The sequence below is a fragment of the Emydura macquarii genome, unplaced genomic scaffold (genome assembly GCF_026122565.2).
Source record: "Emydura macquarii macquarii isolate MOO-44397 ecotype Brisbane River unplaced genomic scaffold, CSIRO-AGI_Emac_v2 contig_3128, whole genome shotgun sequence".
Taxonomy (NCBI): Eukaryota; Metazoa; Chordata; order Testudines; family Chelidae; genus Emydura; species Emydura macquarii.
Genome location: NW_027133265.1, coordinates 7,007,032 through 7,025,923, shown reverse-complemented (window position 1 = coordinate 7,025,923; position 18,892 = coordinate 7,007,032). Strand labels below are relative to the sequence as shown.

General features: G+C 46.5%; 1 protein-coding gene across 3 annotated transcripts in view; it reads right to left on the bottom strand.

Annotated features, from left to right (window-relative positions):
* SMIM14 (small integral membrane protein 14) overlaps positions 1 to 18,892 on the bottom strand; it is a 76,586-nt gene that overhangs the window by 20,363 nt on the left and 37,331 nt on the right. For all 3 annotated transcript variants that reach the window (XM_067531203.1, XM_067531202.1, XM_067531201.1), the window contains one exon: positions 10,968 to 11,016. In XM_067531203.1, the coding sequence (XP_067387304.1) occupies positions 10,968 to 11,016 (49 nt within the window). The remainder of the gene's footprint in view (positions 1 to 10,967; positions 11,017 to 18,892) is intronic.

Here is an 18,892-nt window from a genome sequence, read left to right as displayed (position 1 = left end):
AAGGTCGGTGGAACACCGATATAGTCGCTAGGTGGATCTTCAGGGAGGCCATGGCTAGCTCCTGGAGCTTTAGTGTAACAAGTACTCCAGGACTGCCTGTATCGGCAACAACCCTGGCGAGATTCTGTGGGACTCCACCCAACAGGTAAATTGCTTCCATTTAGCACAATATATGACCTGAGTGGAAGGTTTTCTGCTATCCAGCAGGATTTGCTGGACTTGCATGGAACAGGCTCACTTGTCTGCGCTCAGCCACGGAGCCTCCACGCCGTGAGGTATAGGGAGTCCAGGTGCAGGTTCAGCAAGCAACTGTGGTCCTGAGACAGGAGATCGTGCCATCTCAGAACCTCCAGCAGGGGGGCGATCGATAGGTCCAGCAGCATGCTGAACCAGTGCTGGTGCGGCCAGGCCAGCGCAACTAAGATAACGTTCGCTTTGTCCCTCTTGAACTTGAGCAGGACTTTGTGAAAGAGTGGAAGAGGTGGGAACCCATACATGAGGCTCTCCGACCACTGCAGAAGGAAGGCATCAGAGAGCGACCTGGCCTCCAGACTGTGGAGGGAGCAGAACTGCAGTCATTTCTTGTTCCATGCTGAGGTGAACAGGTCCACTTAGGGAAAGCCCCACCATTGGAAAATCGTAGAGACCACCTTTGGATGCAGGGACCAGTCGTGGCGGGGTAAGAATGATCTGCTGAGGCGGTTTGCCTTGTCGTTCCACACTCCTGGGAGGTGAGAGTGGCTTTTATGTGAAAATTGTCCCTCATGGCCAGGTCCCACAGACAAGTGGCCTCCTTGCAGAGGGCTGACAAGCGGGCTCCCCCATCTGTTGATGTAATAGATGGCTGCTGTATTGTCTGTCAGTACCCGCACCACCTTGCCCACAATAAGTTGGAGAAACACTCCGCACGCTAATCGAATAGCCCGTAACTTTTACATTGATATGGATGCGCCTCTCCTCCCTTGACCAAGACTCCCTGTGTGCCAAGGTTGTAGCTGATATGAGCCGCCCACCCTAAGTCTGAGGCATCTGCTACCAGGGTAACCGAGGGGACTAGCTCTTCAAACGGTACACCCCTCAACACTGCCTGGGGGCTCCACCACCAGTCTAGTGCGGCCAGGATGTGAGGGGGAACTGTGATGACCCGGTCCAAGGAATGTCTGATCGGGGCATAAACCGAGGCTAACCATGACTGAAGTGGTCTGAGTCTCAGGCGAACCAGCCTCACTACATAAGTGCAGGCTGCCATGTGACCTAACAACTGCAGGCAGTGCCTGGCTGTTGTCATTGGGCAGAAGTGCAGATGAGCGATGGTGCCAGACATCACCTCGAATCATGGCTGGGGCAGGAAAACTCTGGCTTAGGAGGTATCCAGAACCGCTCCGATGAACTCTATTCATTGCACTGAGGTTAACATGGACTTCTGCTCGTTTATTAGCAGGCCCAACCGGCAGCAAGTGGCGCGTGTCAGATCTACACTGCTCTGGACCTACCCCTGATTAGCCAGTCATCCAGGTAAGGGAAAATTTGGACCTCTCTGCAGCTCAGGTGCGCCGCCACCACCGCCATACATTTTGTAAACACCTGCGGGGCTGAGGCAAGGACAAAGGGCAGTGCTGCAAACTGGTAATGGGAACCAGTTACCATGAAGCGGAGGAAATGCCTGTGGCTGGGGAAGATAGAAATGTGGAAGTATGCATCCTTCAGATCGAGGGCGGCATACCAGTCTCCTGGATCCAGGGAGGGTATGATGGAGGCAAGGGAGACCATACAAAATTTCAGCTTGAGAAATTTGTTGAGATGATGCAGGTCTAATATAGGCCTTAGACCCCCTTTTGCTTTGGGGATGAGGAAGTACCTCAACTAAAACCCTTTTCCCTTCGCGTCCAGTGGAACCCTCTCTACTGCCCCCAGACTGAGAAGTGTCTCTACCTCTTGAATGAGGAGTTGCTCGTGAGAGGGGTCCCTGCAGAGGGACGGGGTGGGAGGGTTGTTGGGAGGGATAGAAACAAACCGGAGGGCATAGCCTGCCGAAACTATGCCAAGGACCCAGTGGTCTGAAGTGACCTTGGCCCATTCGGACAGGAAGGGAGCTAGGCGATTCAAGAAGGGACGGGAGGAATCTGGGGAACAGACTGGTATGCCACCCTCAGGCACACTTTCAAAACTGCCTCCTTTGATTGCCCGACCTTCTAGACAACCCTTGCTGGGAGGATGAGGAGAACCCGGGAGTTGGCTGACGTCTCCTAGATCCCATTTCTATCCCTCTGCCTGTAGAGTGTGAATAGCTGAGGCTGGTACTTCTGCTATTGTTGGCCCTGAGGACGGAGCTGGCGCCTAGAGGTCTGGGACGTATAGAGGCCCAAGGAGTGGCGCGTGGCCCTTGAGTCTTTCAGACCATGCAACTTTGCATCGGTCTGGTTCGAGAACAAGGCCAATCCATCAAAGGGGAGGTCCTGGATGGATTGCTGGACCTCCTGAGACAGCCCCAAGGACTACAGCCATGAGCACCTGCACATGCAGATGGTGGAGGCCACAGCTCTGCCCGCTGAGTCTGCTGCGTTTGAAGATGCCTGTAACGCCGCTCTCGCCACCGTGATGCCCTCCTCCAGGATGGTACTAAAGTCTAGTGCCTGGTCCTGGGGCAAAGTGTCCGCAAAGTGCTTTAGCGAGTCCCAGAGATTGAAGTGCACCTGCCCAGGAGAACCTGCTGATTGGCAATTCAAAATTGGAGGCTTGCCATTGAATAAATCTCTCTCCCAAACAGGTCCAGCTTCTTGTTGTCCTTGTTTTTTGGCATGGAGCCAGGCTGTCCCTGCCTGTTCCACTGGTTGGCCGCATCTACCACTAGGGTACCCGGGACGGGGTGGGTAAAGAGGTACTCGAACCCATTTGCTGGGACGTAGTACTTTTTCTCAGCTCCCTTGGAGGTTGGGACCACTGATGAAGGGGGTCTGCCACAGGGCCTTTACTATTTTCAATACCCCCTCATGCACAGGGAGGGACACCCGGGCTGGGGTGGTCGCTGCCAGGATATTAAAAAGGCTGTCTGATGCCTCCTTCAGCTCCTCTGCCTCCAACCCCAAGTTGGAAACCGCCCTCTTGAGGAGTTCCTGGTGCGCCCTGAAGTCATCCAGGGGTGCCAGGAGTCCCTGGTTAACCGCCTCATCCAGGGAAGAGAAGGACTGGAGGGGCGCAGGTGGCATCTCTGCCTGCTGATGGGGGGCCCCCAACAGAAGTCCCTTCTTGGGGGGTCTGACTCATCACTGGAAACTGAATGATGGCACTTATCTGCAGTCAGTGGTGCGGGCTGTACTCCAGATGACCTGAATGACTGCAGGCCTGGTCTGACAAGATACTCCCAGGGTCCCCAATACGGCCATTGGGGAGGCCACTGCCCCCGAGGCCATACCGGGGCTGTCTGAGTCGAAGGATGCTCCAGCACCTTTTGTCAATAGTGGTGGCTTGCCTGGTGGTCATCCTCTCGCAAGGAACCCCGAATCAGTCTGACAACCATGGTGGGGCCGCCTCAGAGGTTGTTGCACGGTGCCGAGCGACAGGGGAGCGGTGATCCAATCTGTGGGTGCTCCAGCGCGCAGGAGAACATAGTCTTGGCATCGTCGAACATGATGATGACAATACCTGGTGTCAGTGCCATGAGCAGTGCTGATGCAGGGAGTAATGCTCCGACTGTGAGCTGGAATGTCTGGAGCATTGCCCAGGCATCAATGACTTGTGGCGCCGCTTCCCTCTTGGTGCCAAGTCAGCCTCCAACGACCAGGTTCTGCGCTCCCTCGGTGCCAAGTAGCGGGAGCAGTGCCGACTTTCCTCAGGGGAGCGACCTCCTACAGGTGACCCCGACAGGCATCACCTCCTGGCATAAACTTCAACCAGGGCTGGGGATCATGACCGGTGCCAGGAGGGCGACCTTGCTCCTTGCACAGTGATGCATGGTGCTCCAGCGACCATGACCTGGAACGACTTCTAGGGGAGCAGCGCCAAGTCAACCCCTCCACCCGGGGCAACCGGGTCATCGGAGATCTTGTTCCTCACTCTAGGGATTGCTGATCCAACCAAGGGGTTCCAATGCGGGCTTTCTCTGCAACACCAGCCCCCTCTCTCTGGGCGGAGGCCGGGGCAGGGGCAAGGGCAAGGCCAACAAGGTCTGTGCCGCCTGAAATGCCTCTGGTGTCGACGGTGCAGACATAGAGATGCCACCCCTCACTCCCAGGAGTGAGGGGTGGCTCTCTTATTGGAGACATGGGCTCCTGTGGCAACAAGCGAGCTTCCACAGTGTGGCTGGGGTGTGGCACTGTGCTCAACCCCGATCTCTTTGGTGTGGGGGAGCGACCCCGCTCAGGACGTTGCTTGCGTTGCTTCTTCCTCGACAGAGAGGAAGAAGGCCGGTGCCAAGACAGGGTCGGTGCTGATGGTGCGCTCTGTACTGATACCACGCTTGGTGCCAAAGCAGCATGGGTTGGTTTGGAGGCCGGTCGGAGTGCCACCTCTATTAGTAAGGCTTTCAAACGGATCTCTGTCCTTTTGAGTCTGGGCCTGAAAGCCTTACAAATCTTACACTTGTCCTTGCAGTGAGCTTCCCCCAGGCACTTAAGGCAACTATCAAGGGGGTCGCTCAGAGGAAAGGCCTTCCCACAGGAGGCACATGGCTTGAAGCCTGGTGACTGGGGCATGCCCCACTCCAGGCAAAGTCCCAGTTGGGACTATCCTAAACTGACTGACTACACTATTAAGAACACTTAAAGCCTAATCTACCTAACTAAGTTAAACAAAACAAACAATTAGGGTCAGAACAAAAGGGATTGAGCACTTGCGATGCAAGCCAAGGCAGTTCCAGCAACCCTCAAAGGTGAAAAGAGGGAACTGAGGGGGCATAGGGCCGGCAGCACCTCATATACTCATAAGGCTCTAGGGGGCACCAGAGCTGGCCCTATGCATTCTGCTAAAGGGAAAACGGTTCTGGTAACCATGCATGAGGGTGCGCACACACCTACAATGGAGGGGACATGAGCAAGCACTCAAACAAGAAATTACAGCCTCCTTTATTACATTTCAGACTCTGGCACCCCCAATTAGTAAAGAGATAAGTTTTTAAAACTCTATTCCTTTACCAAAAAGGTTCTCCTGATTCCCAAAGGGTCAGCCACATTACCAGACCAATATAAGTTTATATTAAATACCACGCTCATTTTGAAAATGTTCATCGTTGTGTAAACCACTTGGGTTCGGCCTCAGATAGAGCTGTGAGGAGGCAATCACTCAAGTAAGCCCAGACAGGTGGACACTGCAGCAGCTCTTCCCACCCTTGCTCAGCCTGCGGGGGTGGGCCAGTCAGCCGTTGGTCTGGGACTCGGGATGCTGGGGCTAGTGCTTGGGCTGCCTGGGGCTGGGCCACCTGCCTGGCTAGCACTCCAGCTGGCAGTTCTTGAAGGCTGGGGCTGGGGTCATGCCTGGCTGGCACTCTGGGGCCTGTTGCACTTCAGGGATGGGGCTGGGGCCACGCTCAGACGGCATTCTGGAGCTGGGACCACACCTGGCGCTCTGGGGCAGGGGCTGCTCAGTGCTTAGGTTACCTGGGGCTGGGGCAGGCTGGAGCTGGCAGCTTGAGGTGGGCTGTCTGGGGCTCCTCCAGCCAAAGTAGGGGGCTCAGAGCTCCAGCGAGGGAGGGGGCAGAAGTGGCGTGGCCTCAGATGGAAGGGGCGGGGCCAAGGGCTAGAATCCCTGAATGGGGGGTTCACATGCCACCCATGAGGCTGTGACACTGTGAGTACCTTGGAAAAACTTCATGGTGCTATGGATAAGCCAAAGGGCAGTACTCTGTATTGGTAGTGGCTGTCACCTACGGTGAATTGTAGGAAGTGTCTGTGAGCAGGATATATGGTGATATGGAAATCCTGTAGGTCAATGGCCGAGAACCAGTCCTCCTGTTGTAGTGCTGGTATTATGGTGGAGAGGATGACCACCTTGAATTGTTGCAGTTTGACAAACTTGTTTAAGTTGCGAAGGTCCAGAATGAGATGCCAATCGGTGGATTTTTTCTGAACCAGGAAGGAGTGGGAATAGAAGCCTTGCCCTCTGTGATGTACAGGGACTGGTTCTATGGCTCCCAGTTGCAGAAAATGGTTTACTTCCTCCCTGAGGATGGGCTTGTGTGAGGGGTCCCTGAAGAGGGATGGGGAGAAGGAGTGGCATAGTTAGGAAGGGGATGAAATATTCTTCCTTGACTGTCTCCAGGACCCATTTCTCCGAAGCGATGAGCATCCAAGATGGCAGGAATGGAGCTAATTGGTTGCCAAACTGTTGGTCTATTTGTGATGTCACAGATAGTGGGGACAGGTGGAACAGAGGTGGTGTTCTCAGGCCCTCGACCACACCTTCAAAATTGTTGTTTGTTAGAAAGTATACGAGACATTGCCCTTTGTGCAGCGGGCTGTCTGCGATTATGATGATTATTGGGAGTGCATTGACGGTGGTGTTAGTTGTTGAACTGCCACTGGGGGTAATGAGGTTGAGACCGGAATATTGGGGGAAGTTGATATTTCTCTGATCTTCTCTGACTGTGGAGTGTATATATACCCAGAGATCTGAATGTACCTTGGGACTCCTTTAGCGAGCATTGTTGGTATGCTCCAAGAAAAATTTTTATCCTTCAAAGGGTAGGCCTTCAACCATAATTTGTACCTCCTTGAGGAATCCTGGAAGCTCGCTGCATTACTAGTGCGGTAGCAGTGGATCAGGCTGCTGTGTTGGCTAAGTCCAAGGAGGCTTGAAGAGCTGTGTGGGGTATTAGGTGGCCTTCTGCTATTAGGGGCAAGAATTGCTCCTTTTTAGCCTCAGAGTTCTTGACAAAACTCCTCCAATTTGAAATATGAGCCCGGATCAGATGCTGGACGAAGGGACTTTTCCATTAAAATAAGTTTAAGTCTAATGTCCCTGTCTTTCCTTGCCCTTGGTTTTAAGTCAAGGCAGTGGGAACACTTCTGGGGAATGTGTTCCTCTCCCAGGCAATGAATGCACTTTGCATGGCCATCCTTTACTAAGAAGGCAGCCCCGCACATGACATCTCTTAAATCCAGGAGAACTGGGCATAAGGGTGACGGAAAAGCTTCCCTCTCAGGAAGGGAAAGCATCCTTCCGCGGTGGAAGAAATAAGGCTGCAATCCCTAGTAACCTTTGGGAGAGCAGAGTACCTCCATGAAAGTTTCATCAAGATCTCTCAAGAGGAATCTAGGGGCATCCGTGCGTACATAAACAAACTGCTCCGCCTATCCTTCCCCTGCCTAACTCTACATGGGAATCAAAAGCAGCTAACTCTAACTCTCTTTGTTGTACCGCTGCCTCTTCTAGTATATATAAATTATTGAAAAGTCGATAGCTGTGTCCTGCTAAGTTGGGGGCAACATCACTGTAACAGAAAATGAATTTACACATTTACCCAATGTTCCTTGCCTGTGCTTGACTTCTAGGATTGAGTGGACATGTATTTTCATATATTTGTAATAAAGGTGGATTCAAAAACAGGTACTGGCATGCAGCATAGCTGGATCCCCGGGTCGCATATCCCCCATATTTCTCCTCCTCTTCCTCATCCAACATCTCCTTCTTCTTGTTCCTGGCAGGGTCTGTGACTCGGGCTCTTCAGAGATATCCACAGTGGTCTGCAGGGTGGTGATGGCCAAGTATGGCATGCAGCTCTTTGTAAACCTGAAGCTCAGCACTTGATTGACTGTTGGCTTCATTGGCCTTCTGATATGCCTGCTGCAGTTCCTTCACTTTCATGTGGCACTGCTGCTGATCCCTGTCGTACCCCTTCTGTACCTCCTGTGTAATTTGTGTAATCCTCAATGTCCACATTTCCACAGCAGTGCTTGCACAGCCTTTTCTCCCCAAAGGCCCAGGAGATCCAATATCTCCTGTCTGCTCCAGACGTGCTCAGGCCTGGAATAGATATGCCGCCCACATGGTCAGCTGGGCAGTTGCATACAACAATGGAAAGCTGCTAGGTGTGTTCGCCAAGATCAGGAAAAGGCATTTCAAAATTTTGTGGGATTTTGAAGTGTGTGCCCTTGGACTTTTGGTATCTGTGAGCCTGGGTAGTGGAGTACACAATTGTGCCCAGCACGGTCAGTGTCAGGCATTGTAGGACTGCTGTTGGAGGACTGTTAGAGTCGACATAAGTAATCGAGTGTCTACATTCACACTGAATTGACCACCGTACATGGACTGTGGCTCAACGCCACTTGAGCAGGTGGGGTTACTAGGTTGGCTTGGCCTAATGGAGGGCTTACATTGCTGGGAGACAAATTTAAGTGTAGACATATGAACGACGAGTTTGAAACAAGGAGGCTTATGTCAACCTAACTTCGTAATGCAGACCAGGCCTGAAGACTGCAGAATATGACTCTCTCTAAAACACATCAGCTCCATTCTGGGATGGAATCCACTAGAGGGAAGTACAATCTTTCCTCTTTCCTACTACATACAACAATGTTTTTTCATAAGCAGAAAGGACCAAATTGCAAAGCTGAAGCCATAAATTTATAAACATTTGACGGAGTATAAAAATCAGTAATGAGACCCAGCCAAAAATACACAGTTAGAATCAAAGTATTGTCAGTGATAATAATGGAACTAACTGTATATGGCCAGGCTTGACCCAACATCGTCTGAGATATATGGATGACTTGATTCTACATAGTTATCCACATTTAATTTTATTTGGATGTCTGTTTATGTAGGCTTGTTTCTAAATTATTATACCTTGTTATATGAAGGGCTCATCTGCACTATAAACATAATTCAGTCAGAAGTCCTGGTTACAATATACTTGTGTCCTGACCCATTAAAACATTGTTGCATCTGTAGCATGGACAAGACTCATCTGTGTTTTATTGAAATCTTGTAACTACGACAAAACTTGAACATAACAATAAGCTTTAAGAGTAAACATTAATGGAGCTTTAATTCGGAGGATACATTTTGAGGTGTATATTCAGCCAGGCTTCTACTCCAACACATTTGTCTCTGACTGTGCGGGTGCAAACATATAAACATTCTTTATTATATTCAGATGTTTGTGCTTGCCAGAGTGCCAGCACAAGTATATGAGCCCAGGTATGGTGGGATGTGCCTGCCCTATAAAACCCCCTGCTGATCTAGTGTGGTGCTGAAGTCACATCCTGCCTCAGTTTCTTTTTTCTCAGGATTTCTTAAGAACGCCACAAAGTTCAAACAGATGTAAGACAAAATTCCCCTGCTAGGGTTTTACTTATTAAATACAAGTAAACTTCAAATATAGTCTCTTCCCCTGGGGATCAGGGGTTGCACTATCTGTGGTTCTCAGTCCTGGACTGTCTGGCATGTAGTTTCTTCCCTGGGGCTCAGGGGTTGCCCAGCCCTCATTCTTGAGGCCTGTGGTCTCTGGAGCGCCTCTCTCATAGAAGGGCTTGTCTTTCTCTCAGCACCTCTTTCCAACTGAGCCCTGATGGCCTTTTAGCAGGCCCACTAGGTGCTCGTTATTCAATTAACTGTCTCTGGAGGCTTGTTCCCCTTAAATTAGACTGTCACAAGTAGCATGGGCCCACACTTTCCTTGAAGGAGCTAGCAACCCTGTCTCAGGGGGCACATATGCACATGAAAACAATCAGCTAAAAATCCATCCCTCGGAAACAGGCAGCCTAGTGAAGCATGTATGTGCACTACTTGGTTTGAGCATCATGCTGCTTGTGCGTATGCGTCAATTAAGGTTTTATGCATTAACATGCCTTAGGGAAAAATTTTCCAAAGCACCTCGCTTAGGAGCCTAGGGCCCATTTTCAAAGATGACTTTTAGTCAAACTTAGGCTCCTAAAGGCTTATGTTACTTTTGAAAATGGGCCTTAGGCTCCTAAATCAGATGCTTTTAAAAGCCTAAATTAGGCTTCCCAGTTAGGTGCTTTTGAAAGTTTTACTCTATTGTTTTAACTACACTTCCCTTGCCCACTGCTTCCCTCCTCTCCCAATGTATTCACAGACAATAATGTTTGTACTACCTGACTACAAATTGTAACTCCACAGTGCTCAATCCTGCCAGGCAGTGAGCACTCTGCACCTCAAAACCCTCAACGGAGTTTCTACACAGATACGGTTCAATGTCTGAACTGATCCCACTTGGCTAACATGATGATGTCCAGGCAGTATGTACAGTATTATTTACAGGAAATTTACAGCATATTTTTAGTGAACATACTCCTCAATACCCTGCTGTAACTGCAAAATGGCCACTGAATCAGGGAGAAATGCCATCACACTGTACGTTACTGTGCATAATAGATCAGATTCACTCACAGGCAGATGCTGGCAGAGGCCCTTCTGTGGAGGAAACTCTTCTTGGAGTGGAGGGGGGTCACAGTAGTTCAAAGAGACAGCACAATCCTAACAGTGAATGGCACTAGCCATGGAGGGGGCATGACCAGGGCATTCAGGGGGATGTGCTGATTGAGCACAGCCCCACTGCAGTCTTCACTGGCAGGGCTCCTATAGTGCTACAGGTTGATATTAAAATCACCCTCCCCTAGCACACACCTCTGTCCAGTGGAAAAACCATGATCCTCCTGCCCGGGATGAATCCCACTTAGTACCACTGTCCTTGCTCGTACAAGGAAGTTTGAACCCTGAAAGTTATTAGGCTAAATTCAGTTAAATCTGGGGCCAGATCAAGAAAGGTGCTGCAGTCCTGTAACTCACGTTGATACCAGTGGGTTTCAGAGTTGCTCAGCATCTCTCAGGATGTGACCCATAACATACATTCATCTAAATCTCACAAAGATTAATCCAAATCACAACTCAAGAGAAAAAAAAAATGATCCCAGACATCCATCATCTCATTTGTAGTTAAATTACTGCTTCTTATTTGGACTTTCATAGGTGTCCTAGTCCCATGCACTTCCAGTTAGAACATTGTCACTCACATTCCTGAAGGCATTCCGTGTCTGTGCAGTATGACTGGGATTGTCTCAACTGAAAGGAACAAAAAAAAAAAAAAAAATGGCCTCATGGTTAGGAAAGGTGTTCAAAAGTAGCAAAACAGATCCTTTTGTTTTAGAAATCTGAATTATTGCATAGTTGGAACAAATTAAACATAATGGATCTATACAGAGTTTAAAAAATATTAGGGAATGCTGTGTTGAATTTCTGGACTGAAGCCATTATTTAATATTACATCAGCACAGATCTTTGATACAAAATATTGTAACTGCTACACTGCTGATTGTAACTCCTACATTGTTGCCTCACACCAGGTTCTTGGTATGTGAAGAATCCTAGTTATTTAGGAGGTTTCTGAATAACAACTTACTTTAAAATGACTGACTAAAGTACTGTTTGCTTCGAGAACCAACATTCATGGTATGTTATACAAGGTTTAATCTGAATACATTCTTTAAATTCAAGTTTATAAACCTATATATACTTTGAGATTCATAATGGATGGGTGCTGTTACAATTGGATTAAAAAGCTACATTAAAATACTACATGGTCATGTCTGAATATGTGAACAGACTATAATAATGCATATACACATATGGGCACAATTAAAGTTACAGTCAACCTTAATTCTGGCATTTCCCATCTTTTGAGTTCTTGATTTTTCAACCTTTCTGTAAATAAAGGTTTTTTTGTAGATAGCTTCCTAGTTTGTCAGATTTAGAAAAAATAAAAAATGCAGAAACATTTTCTATCATGTACAACTATAACACCTCTGCCCCCATTAATAGGGGTTGAGCCCCAACCTTTCAGTACTGCAGAAATGATCACCCCTGCTTGAGCTCCTGGCCTAATTAAATTAAGTAACTACAATAGAATGCTGTTCTCTAGTGGCTGGGTCACAGAGGTTGATGCAAAACATACTGAAACACTGAGTCACCAATGCATCAAGTAGCCCCATTTAACAGATAAAAAACAAAGATGCAGCAGTTTGTTTTGAGAAGCAGCATGGTTAAGTGGCTGGGATTTGTGTCCAGCCTAGTAGGGAGTTGGGCTCTATTTCTGCTTGATTGATTATAAAAGGCGTGAAGGAACCTATTAATATTAATGATAAATGAGTCTCAAACTCATTTTCTCCTGGTTCCCCATTATTATTGGTGTTTGTTTCTGTTCCGGGGTTTATGTCAAAACTTGCAGGATATGACTGCAGAGATTGATCATTGGGTATCTATCCTGTTGCTCTATCAGCAACCAGGTTACCTCTCTTCCCAGGAATTGCTAATGGCAGTGAGGACCTGGTCTTAGAATGTTCAGGGATTTTGACATGCTACCAAAAGTATATTTTGCAGAACACAGGCTGGAGATAGGAAATGGTGATTTTCCAAGAAGCGGTTACAGAAGGGAGCTGCTGCCTAAGGACTCATGTGGCTAAAAGACTGGTGCAGGCCCCTTGCTTCAGCCAAGGGGATGGGAGATCAGCACTCCCCTCCCCTTGGCTGTAGCAGGAAGCACGGCAAAGCACTCCACCTGGGACCCTAAGTGCTGGTGTCCCTGCTGGAGCCAGAGGGAGAGGAGCACTGATCTCCCGTCTCCCTGGCTGAAGAAGGGAGCCACTGCCTAGGGACCCAGGTGGAGTGCACAGGGCTACAGGACGTGTGTGGTTTCCCTGCTGCAGCCAGGGGGACAGGAGATCAGTAAGGAGGCAGCCTCCTCGTTGAACTCCTTATGTCTGGCTGCAGTGGGGGGATGGGAGGAGGGCTGTTGGCAGACTGGTGGCCCTTCAGGGTTGTAATGATGATATCTGTGGCCCTCTAGCCAAAAAGGCTGGGGACCACTGCTCTACCTCATCTTGTCACAATGGGATGCTCACTATGACTTTGGTGTATTAATCAATACAGATGCGCGCGCGCACACACACACACAAAATAGCACAAGTGAAATTGTTCGTAACAAAATAAATCTAAGTAACTTGTGCAAAAGTCTCACTGCGCCTGTCTACCCCGAGTTTTACCTTACATTGGTGTAGCACGTGTAATCACTCATTTTGTTATATGCACATAACATATTATACAAAGCACAACACAGCACAAAGGCCAAGACAGCAAAAACTAAGCAACTGAGAAAGGAAGACAACAAGAGTTCTATGGCACCTTAAAGACTAACAAATTTATTTGGGCATAAATTTGTTAGTCTTTAAGGAGCCACAGGACTCTTGTTGTTTTGCTAAAAACAGACTAACATGGCTTCCTCTCAGAGAGGAAGAGATTTTTAGTCAGCATTTAAAACTCTTTAGTTTACATCTATTTAACTTCAATGCCTAATGAACATTTTGGGGAAAGGAAACCTTAACTAAAGATTCATCACAGCACTTCCTTCAATGAAGGTGTTACGAATTCATAATAAACATGCTACGAGACTGTCAAGAAGGCCTCCACTAAAACCAGGAAAGACCAAAATTCACTTTCCTGATGTTTCTATGGTTAATAGAAACAAGCAGAAAAAAAAATCTAATAAAAGACACCCCCCGCTCCCCCACCGCAAAAACAACACGGCAAACCAAACCTACTTCTAGGCCTTCTTTACATATCATAAAGAAGGGCACAAGCCCAATTTTTATTACAAACCTTTGCAATTCATCCTTAAAAGGGGATGAACTCCTTTACCAAACGATACTGACTTGGAATATTTTGTGACTGAAATATTATGGACTGTAAAGACTGGACACTTGTGTACCTACACTTTAAAGAGGTGAATGATGTGGATAAATTCTACTCATACAATGGCTTGATCTAGGGAGGGGCTAAATCAAGTAGGGGCCATGCTCCTCTTGACCAGCTGCTCACAGACAGAGAAGATTTGGTAGGGGAAGTAGAAGTGAGTGGCAACCTAGGCAGCAGTGACCATGAGATGGTCGAGTTCAGGATCCTGACAAAAGGAAGAAAGGAGAACAGCAGGATACGGACCATGGACTTCAGAAAAGCAGACTCTGGCTCCCTCAGGGAGCTGATGGGCAGGATCCCCTGCGAGGCTAAAATGAGGGGGAAAGGAATCCAAAAGAGCTGGCTGTATTTTAAAGAAACCTTATTGAGGGCACAGGAACAAACCATTCCGATGTGCAGAAAGAACAGCAAATATGGTAGGCGCCCAACTTGGCTTAACAAAGAAGACTTCGGTGAGCTTAAACACAAAAAAGAAGCTTACAAGAAGTGAAAGCTTGGTCAGATGACTAGGAGGTTTATAAAAATACTGCTTGAACATGCAGGAATGAAATCAGAAAGGCCAAAGCGCAATTGGAGTTGCAGCTAGCAAGTGATGTGAAAGGGAACAAGAAGGGTTTCTACAGGTATGTTACCAACAAGAGGAAGATTAGGGAAAGTGTGAGCCCCTTACAGAATGGGGGAGGCAACCTAGTGACAGAGGATGTGGAGAAAGCTGAGGTACTCAATGTCTTTTTTGCCTCTGTCTTCACAGACAAGGTCAGCTCCCAGACTACTGCATTGGGTAGCACAGAATGGGAAGGAGGTGAACATCCCTCAGTGCTGAAGGAACAGGTTCAGGACTATTTAGAAAGACTGGACATACACAAGTCTATGGAGCCAGATGCAATGCATCCGAGGGTGCTGAGGGAGTTGGCTGATGTGATTTCAGAGCCATTGGCTATTATTTTTGAAAGTTCGTGGCAACTGGGCAAGGTCCTTGATAATTGGAAAAAGGCAAATATAGTGCCCATCTTCAAGAAAGGGAAGAAAGAGGATCCAGGGAACTACAGACTGGCCAGCCTGGCCTCAATCCCTGGAAAAATGATGGAGCAGGTCCTCAAGGAATCCATTTTAAGGCACTTGGAAGAGAGGAAGGTGATCAGGAACAATCAACATGGATTCACCAAGGAAAAGTCATGCCTGACCAACCTGATTGCCTTTTATGAAGAGGTGACTAGCTTTGTGGATGTGGGGAAAGCAGTAGATGTGATATACCTTGACTTTAGTCTGTGGACCCTCAAGGGTCTGCGGACCACAGGTTAAAATCCACTGCATTAGAAGAATTGTTTGACCAAGCTGAAAAGTATTTTTTTATTAAACACATGGACAAGGTCAGTTTTATCCATAAACGAATATGCTGATGAACCTTTAAAGAGTAAAGACATCAGAATAGTCAGGCTGTGATTTTCAGAGGATTTGGTCACCCAATATTCATTTAGTTTTAAGGATTTTTAGATGCCCAAATCCTTTAGGCAGCTTTGAAAATCTCATAGTGTGTTCTGAAACACCTGTTTGCAAGAGACAAGTGCTAAAAAGAGCATTTTTCCTATGAGCTGTGTGAAATTAATCTCTATGGGAAACAATAGTAATACACATTTATAGATTCACATGAATCCCTGCCTGCAGGAAGTTCACTTTTTAATATTCTCTGCCATATCCATATTGAGCAACATAATTTTTAAAAAAGTATTTTAGTCTTTCATTTGACTTTTTCTATTTTAAGATGCATAGGTTGCTTAAGGTCCTATCTAAAAAAAAGATTACCTACATCCTGAATCAGTTCTTAAGAACCTACTGAACATGACCATGCCTGTAATTGCTATTGGAATATTATATATGTTCTCTTTCCCTATCCTTTCCCTTGCTGCCCACATGTTTGTGAAAAACTGCAGCAGCCTGTTCAACATGAGTTCAATCCACCCCATCCTCCACATCATTACTGAAGATAATGAAGATGTTGAACAAAACCGGCTCCAATGAGTGCCCCGCTTGTTACCGGCTGCAAACTAGACATCGAGCCATTGATCACTACCCTTTGAGTCCAATGATCTAGCCAGCTTTCCATCCATTTTATAGTCCATTCATTCACCCCATACTTCAACTTGTTGATAAGAACACTGTGGGAGACTGTATCAAAAGCTTTGCTAAAGTCAAGTTATATCACATCCACTGCTTTTCCCACATCCGCAGAGCCAGTCATCTCATCATAGAAGGCAATCATGTTGGTCAGGCATGACTTTCCCTTGGTGAATCCATGTTGACTGTTCCTGATTACCTTCCTCTCTTCCAAGTGCCTCACAATGGATTCCTTGAGGACCTGCTTCATGATTTTTCCAGGGACTGAGGTGAGGCTGACTGGTCTGTAGTTCCCCAGTTCCTCCTCCTTCCCTTTTTTGAAGATGGGCACTATATTTTCCTTTTTCCAACCATTTGGGACCTCCCCCAATCACCATGAGTTTTCAAAGATAATGGCCAATGGCTCTGCAATCACATCAGCCAACTCCCTCAGCACCCTTGGATGCACTGCATCCAGCCCCAAGGACTTGTGTATGCCCAGCCTTTCTAAATAGTCCTTAACCTGTTGTTTCAGCACTGAGGGCTCCTCACCTCTTTCCCATTCTGTGCTGCCCAGTGCAGTAATCTCAGAGCTGACCTTGTCTGTGAGGGCAGAGGCAAAAAAAGCATTAAGTACTTCCGCTTTTTCCACATCATCTGTCACAAGGTTGCCTCCCCCATTCTGTAAAGGGCCCACACTTTCCCTAACCACCTTCTTGTTGGTAACATACCTGTAGAAACCCTTCTTGTTACCCTTAATGTCCCTTGCTAGCTGCAACTCCAGTTGTGCTTTGGCCTTCCTGATTTCACTCCTGCATGATCGAGCAGTATTTTTATATTCCTCCCTTGCCATCTGACCAAGCTTCCACTTCTTGTAAGCTTCATTTTTGTGTGTAAGCTCACCGAAGCCTTCGTTGTTAAGCCAAGCTGGTTGCCTGCCATATTTGCTATTCTTTCTGCACATTGGGATGGTTTGTTCCTGCACCCTCAGTCAGGTTTCTTTAAAATATAGTCAGCTCTCTTGGACTCCTTTCCCCTTCATATTAGCCTCCCAGGGGACGGTGCTGGGACAGGTGTGGTTTTGATTTGAGGTGAGTCAGATGCTAATTCTAAAATATAACATTTTATGCTCAAATTTATAAAAATATAAATAAATAATAGTTTTGTTTTTATTCATTTTCCAGTGGAGAGATCTTTATGTTCTCAAAAACATTAATTCAGTTCAGGATTAGCATCTTAATCTTAGGGCCTGATCCAAAACCCACTAAAGTCCATAGGAGTCTTTCTGTTGATTTCAGCAGGCTTTGGATCAAGCCCTCAAAGAGGACATTGTCCGATAGTTTAGGTATAGCATTTAGGCTTTGTTTAAAAAAGAAGGGGCTGGGAGAGGGTGGACTTACAAAACCAAATATTAATAGAAGTGTTTTTATGATTTTTTTCTTTCATTTCAGTGCTTTTGTTTAGACATTCCCTATGTAGTGTCCAGACACTCCAATGCTGCAGCATTGTGCTAGAACGTAAAGAGCAAGAAAGTGAAAGTGACTAGAGTACGTTTTATTGTCCAAATTGAATTAAAGGCAAATTGGAAACAGCAGAAAGGGTGAAGAGGAAGTTAAAAGTTTCAAAATTTTCAGTTTCAATAATCTAAAGCCTTACTGGTAATACAGGTAAAAAAAATGTTTTTTAAACCAATAATGTCCTTTTTATCCCTTTCCAAGTACATTTTTTAAAATGTCCTTGTCCAGGGCAAAACAAGCTAAAACACCACCCCAAACACAAAAGAGTTCCAGTGTCAGTTTTGGGATTTAGTTTATATAAAGCACATTTTGGAGCGTGAAGATACCAAAGATGTAAAAATGACTCCTTATCAGTGGTTGAATTACAAGAGTCAAGGCTCACCTATTGAAATATTTAAAATGGGAACCCAAGGGGATGGTGAGTAGGAAGAAGGGGCAGGTATTTCTAGAGATCAGATGGGAAGATTCCACCCCTTCTCTCTGACTCAGTGAATAGTTTTGCCTTTGTAAAAGCCAATACCCAGTTCAGAGGACAAGAACTCCTTCAGTTAACGTTTCAAGCAACTCCTTACATTTTTCCAAATGCACCTCTTAGTCCCAGTCCACACTGCTAATGCAACAGTGTTAAAATCCAGCTGCCCCAAGACAGTTAAAGCATAATTTCAACTTGTAAACAGGTCCTAATCATGTTTTAACTGCGTCCAAGAAGCATGCTGAAAACTTAGATGTGTCCCACTACTCGTTTTATACCAGGTATTAAGTTTAGTTAGGAATTTGTATAGTTCTTAGCCCAATGAAGCCTCACTCTTGATTGGGGCCTTTGGGTGTTACCACAATACAAGTAATAATGGTATAGAAGATGGTCTCAATGGCTGCTCTCCGTAATGTTTTTGTAAAGTCACTGTACTAAAAACCTAGATCCTTTCTTTATTTACTCCAGTGTAATGTGGCTCACTTCTGCTTGGACCAACTTCCAACTATGCTGCCTCAGATATCAGCAGCCTCATGAACATTGGGCCCAATTCTGCAGTCCTTACTCCAGCAAAAAGCCCTTTAAAGCCTATGGTTTTGCTTCTGTAAGGACTGAGGGATCATGCCCACTATGAACTATGAGAGACAAAGATTATTTTAAAAAGTGTTGAACTTTAGAATTATTACTAAAGCAATTTTAAAATGACCAAGTGTAAAATACTTGGCAAATACTGTATAATTACAATATATTCTTATTCATTCTGATAGCACTCAAGAATTTGCTTGGAATTGCCCCAAACAGATAAAAAGACATAATCCCTGTTCCAAAAGTTCTTACAAACTAATATCAGAAGTGATGTAATCAGGGGTAACAAGACAGGAATTACACTGATACAAGAGAATTTTAAGTTGCTCTAGTCCATGTAAGGAGATCAGCACCAGAGATAGCATTTAGCCACACAGCTGAAAACCAAACAGAGAGGGGGAGAAAACATTGTGGATTTATCTGTTCTAATTTAAATAACAAAGATGGTGACAGTATCATAATGATTAGGCATGAATAGAGATATAGTTAAAATGGAGATGTTAAGAAACTGACCAATGGCTGA